Genomic DNA, 3,147 nt, shown 5'->3' on the forward strand with positions numbered 1-3,147 from the left:
GGGGGGAGGGTGTCCGGAGCCAAGTCACAGGCAGCCTGTGATGCCACATGGAGGGGGCGGGCCTCTGACCTACAGGCCATGGGGGCCACTGCAGTGTGAGCCCAGGGGTGATCCCAAGCAGGGGGCCCATAGCAGCGGCAGCCCTGGGGGCCGGGGGAAAGGGCACAAGCCAGGGGAGTGTGACCAGGTGAGTAGAGAGGGAGCAGAAGGAATAAATCAGGTCCAGCATCGGGGCTCCTCACTCCTTTTCCTCAACTCCCCTGCCACAAACAACCTGACTGCTAACCTCTAGCAACCCCACGGTTATGTAAGTAAACAGAAGTTACTGATTGTAGGTTTTTAAAACTCTGTTGACTTCCCAGAGGAGCACGGCCCTCAGGACTGTGGAAGGAGCTGGACTTGTCAGCTGAACCCTAAGTTAAAAAAAGACCAGAGCCATGTGTAGGTTGTCTTAAAACCACCAGGTTGTTTATTGGTACGCACACACTCACACTCAAACGGCCCCGCACACCCATTCGTGATGTACTGGGCCAGTACAGTACTGAGAAGGGAAGTGACAAGATACGGGAGGCTGGTGCGGGGGCTTCGGGTCACCGGTGACTCTCCAGATAAAAAATACATAGACTGAGAGGCAAGGGACACACCAAGACAACAGCCTTCCATCACTCAATGGATCAGTTCTCCTGTCCATCACCTCCCTGCAATACGTCCCCAGATGCCCCTGAAGAGACCCAGGTACACAGCCAACCATGACATGGTCAAGTTGCAGAGGAGACGATGGGGCTGCATCTCCCACTTAGCTGGTCCATCAAAGGTCCCCTGACGCAGTCAGATGGCTTTGTGATCCCCAGCTCCACCAATCTTAGGGAACTGGGATGCCAAGGGGGAGGGGGGGAGTATATTCTCCATAATCTTAACATCCCAAGGATAGAGGCTTTTTTTCTCCATCCAACTCATTTTCTGCTCAAGAACGCCTCCAGGTCCATCTGCAGCTGCCTGATGCACAGGGAGGGCAAGGAACAACCAGGGAAAACAAGGGCAGGTGGGTGCCTTGCCCACACCTGGGGGAGCCCACCCAGCCCCACCACCGGTGGACCTCTGCTCTACCGAAAACCAGCAGAGGGCTCTGAGCCCTGGCGCTGCCCCAGGCTCCGTCACCCCTGCGGGCCAGGGTGCTCTGACCCACTAGCCCACCTGCTCGCCGAGCCCCTGCTCAGAACCCAAGTCGATCAGGTTGCAAACCAGCTGCTCAGCCACCTATAGGAGAGGAACTGGCACCCCTCCAGGAAACATGCTCCAGACACGGGTCCTCTCCTCTCACTTGGATGAAGCCCTGGGTTCTATCAGCTTCCCCTGAACTTGGGTCCCAAACATGTCCAGGCATTTTGGCAGGATTTGAGGAAGTGGATTAAGAGGGGTCTCTTGGGAATGACATTCCAACCAAACCAGGACCTGTTTCCCTCAGCCCCGGCAGCCGCCGTGCTGCTGAGGAAAGTGATGAAAATGGTGGAAGCTGGGTGGGTCTCAGGAATTTCTGGAGGAAGCAGGCCCTGCACACCAAGAGAGCCCTGAACAAGGGTTGGCTGATTTAGGGGCAAGCAGGAGAGTGAGGACCTTCATCAACACTGGCTCTCCTGGACTCACTAACGAGGAAGCTTTATTTTCTTCCCAAGGGATCAGGGGAAGAGAACCCCCGACTACGTTTTTCCCAAATCTGACTTGAAGGTCAGGGTATCTTCAATCCACCCACTGGGTATATTCTTAGGAGCTGGACTACTAAATGGGGTAGAGGGGGGAGAGCAAGGGAGGGGATGCTGAGCAGAGTAGACAGTGCATGGGTAGCTCTCTTCTGGCCCAGAGCCAAGACCCCACACAAGCCCCCAGCCCTGCCGCAGCAGCAACTCCACCCTACCGCTGGGGCAGGAGGCCTACTAACTCTTTGGGCTTAAGTCTACCACAGGCCATTGGCTCTCTGTCCAGCTGACCTGCCTGCACTCCTTACGGGGTGTGAGGGCTGAGAGTTTCCCCATCCTTACCGTTGGCCCAAAGCTCAGGGGCCCATGTCTCTCAGAGTCTTCCCCAGCTCACATTTGGGATGCATCATAAGAACCCCGAATCACCCCCTTAGGCTTCCTCCTCCCCAGCCTCACCATCTGAAGAATAATGGGGCTTTCGGCAGCCCTACCCAGCCCCCAAAGACCATCTGGAGACAGGAGCTGCCGTTGTGCCGATGCGGTGGGAAAAGAGGGGTGATGCTAGGGGTGCTCTAACCAGAGGTCAGACAACCGGGATGTGCAAAGGGACCAGAGGCCCAACAGCCTGAGCAAGGCAGAGTCCGAAGTGCCATTTTCTTGAAAGGGCCATCCTCAGCCCTCAGCACGGCATCCTGGTATCTGGTGGAGGTCGCAGTCCAGACCAGGCTAGGCCCAGAAGAGGGAGGATGAAGTCACAACCCCGCCTGGGCTGCTGCTGTCCTGTCCCTTCTGCAGAATCCCAAGCACGGACAACCTCGAGTCCCAGCCACAGCCACAAGAGACTCACAAAGGACACACGGTGGGACTCAGGGTAGCGGGATGCCGAGGGGGTGGACGAGTATATTCTGAGATCCAGGGCAACTGGAAAGTCACGACGAGACTAGGAGCCGCGAGAGGACCAGGGAACGAGCAGGAAGGGACAGGGCCAGCCGAGCCTGCGGAACCCAGCGGGAAGATGCTGGCCCTGGGGGCCGTGGCTAGTCCCGGAAGGCGGAGAGCATGTGTCCGTAGAGATAGTGGGAGCGAGCTGAGAGAGACAGAGAGAGACAGAGAGATGCATTGCGGGGTGAGCTGGGAGTCTCCCCGGGGGTCGGGGGTGCAGGCATGCACAGCNGAGCAGGAGGGGCCAGGGCCAGCCGAGCCTGCGGAACCCAGCGGGAAGATGCTGGCCCTGGGGGCCGTGGCTAGTCCCGGAAGGCGGAGAGCATGTGTCCGTAGAGATAGTGGGAGCGAGCTGAGAGAGACAGAGAGAGACAGAGAGATGCATTGCGGGGTGAGCTGGGAGTCTCCCCGGGGGTCGGGGGTGCAGGCATGCACAGCGAGCTGGCAAGCGCCAGGCGCCCGGGCGGCGGCGGCGGCGGAAGCGGGCAGGGCAAGCAGGGAGGGTGCGGGC

The 3,147-nt window shown here is 58.7% G+C and overlaps 1 protein-coding gene across 1 annotated transcript in view; it reads right to left on the reverse strand.

The window, feature by feature from the left end:
* Window positions 1-2,938: 2,938 nt before the first annotated feature.
* PPFIA4 (PPFI scaffold protein A4) overlaps window positions 2,939-3,147 on the reverse strand; it is a 37,260-nt gene continuing 37,051 nt past the window's right edge. Inside the window, exon 29 of the mRNA XM_077771977.1 lies at window positions 2,939-2,988. Within this exon, the coding sequence (XP_077628103.1) occupies window positions 2,939-2,988 (50 nt within the window). The remainder of the gene's footprint in view (window positions 2,989-3,147) is intronic.

Source organism: Crocuta crocuta, unplaced genomic scaffold (assembly GCF_008692635.1).
Source record: "Crocuta crocuta isolate KB4526 unplaced genomic scaffold, BGI_CrCroc_1.0 scaffold318, whole genome shotgun sequence".
Lineage (NCBI taxonomy): Eukaryota > Metazoa > Chordata > Mammalia > Carnivora > Hyaenidae > Crocuta > Crocuta crocuta.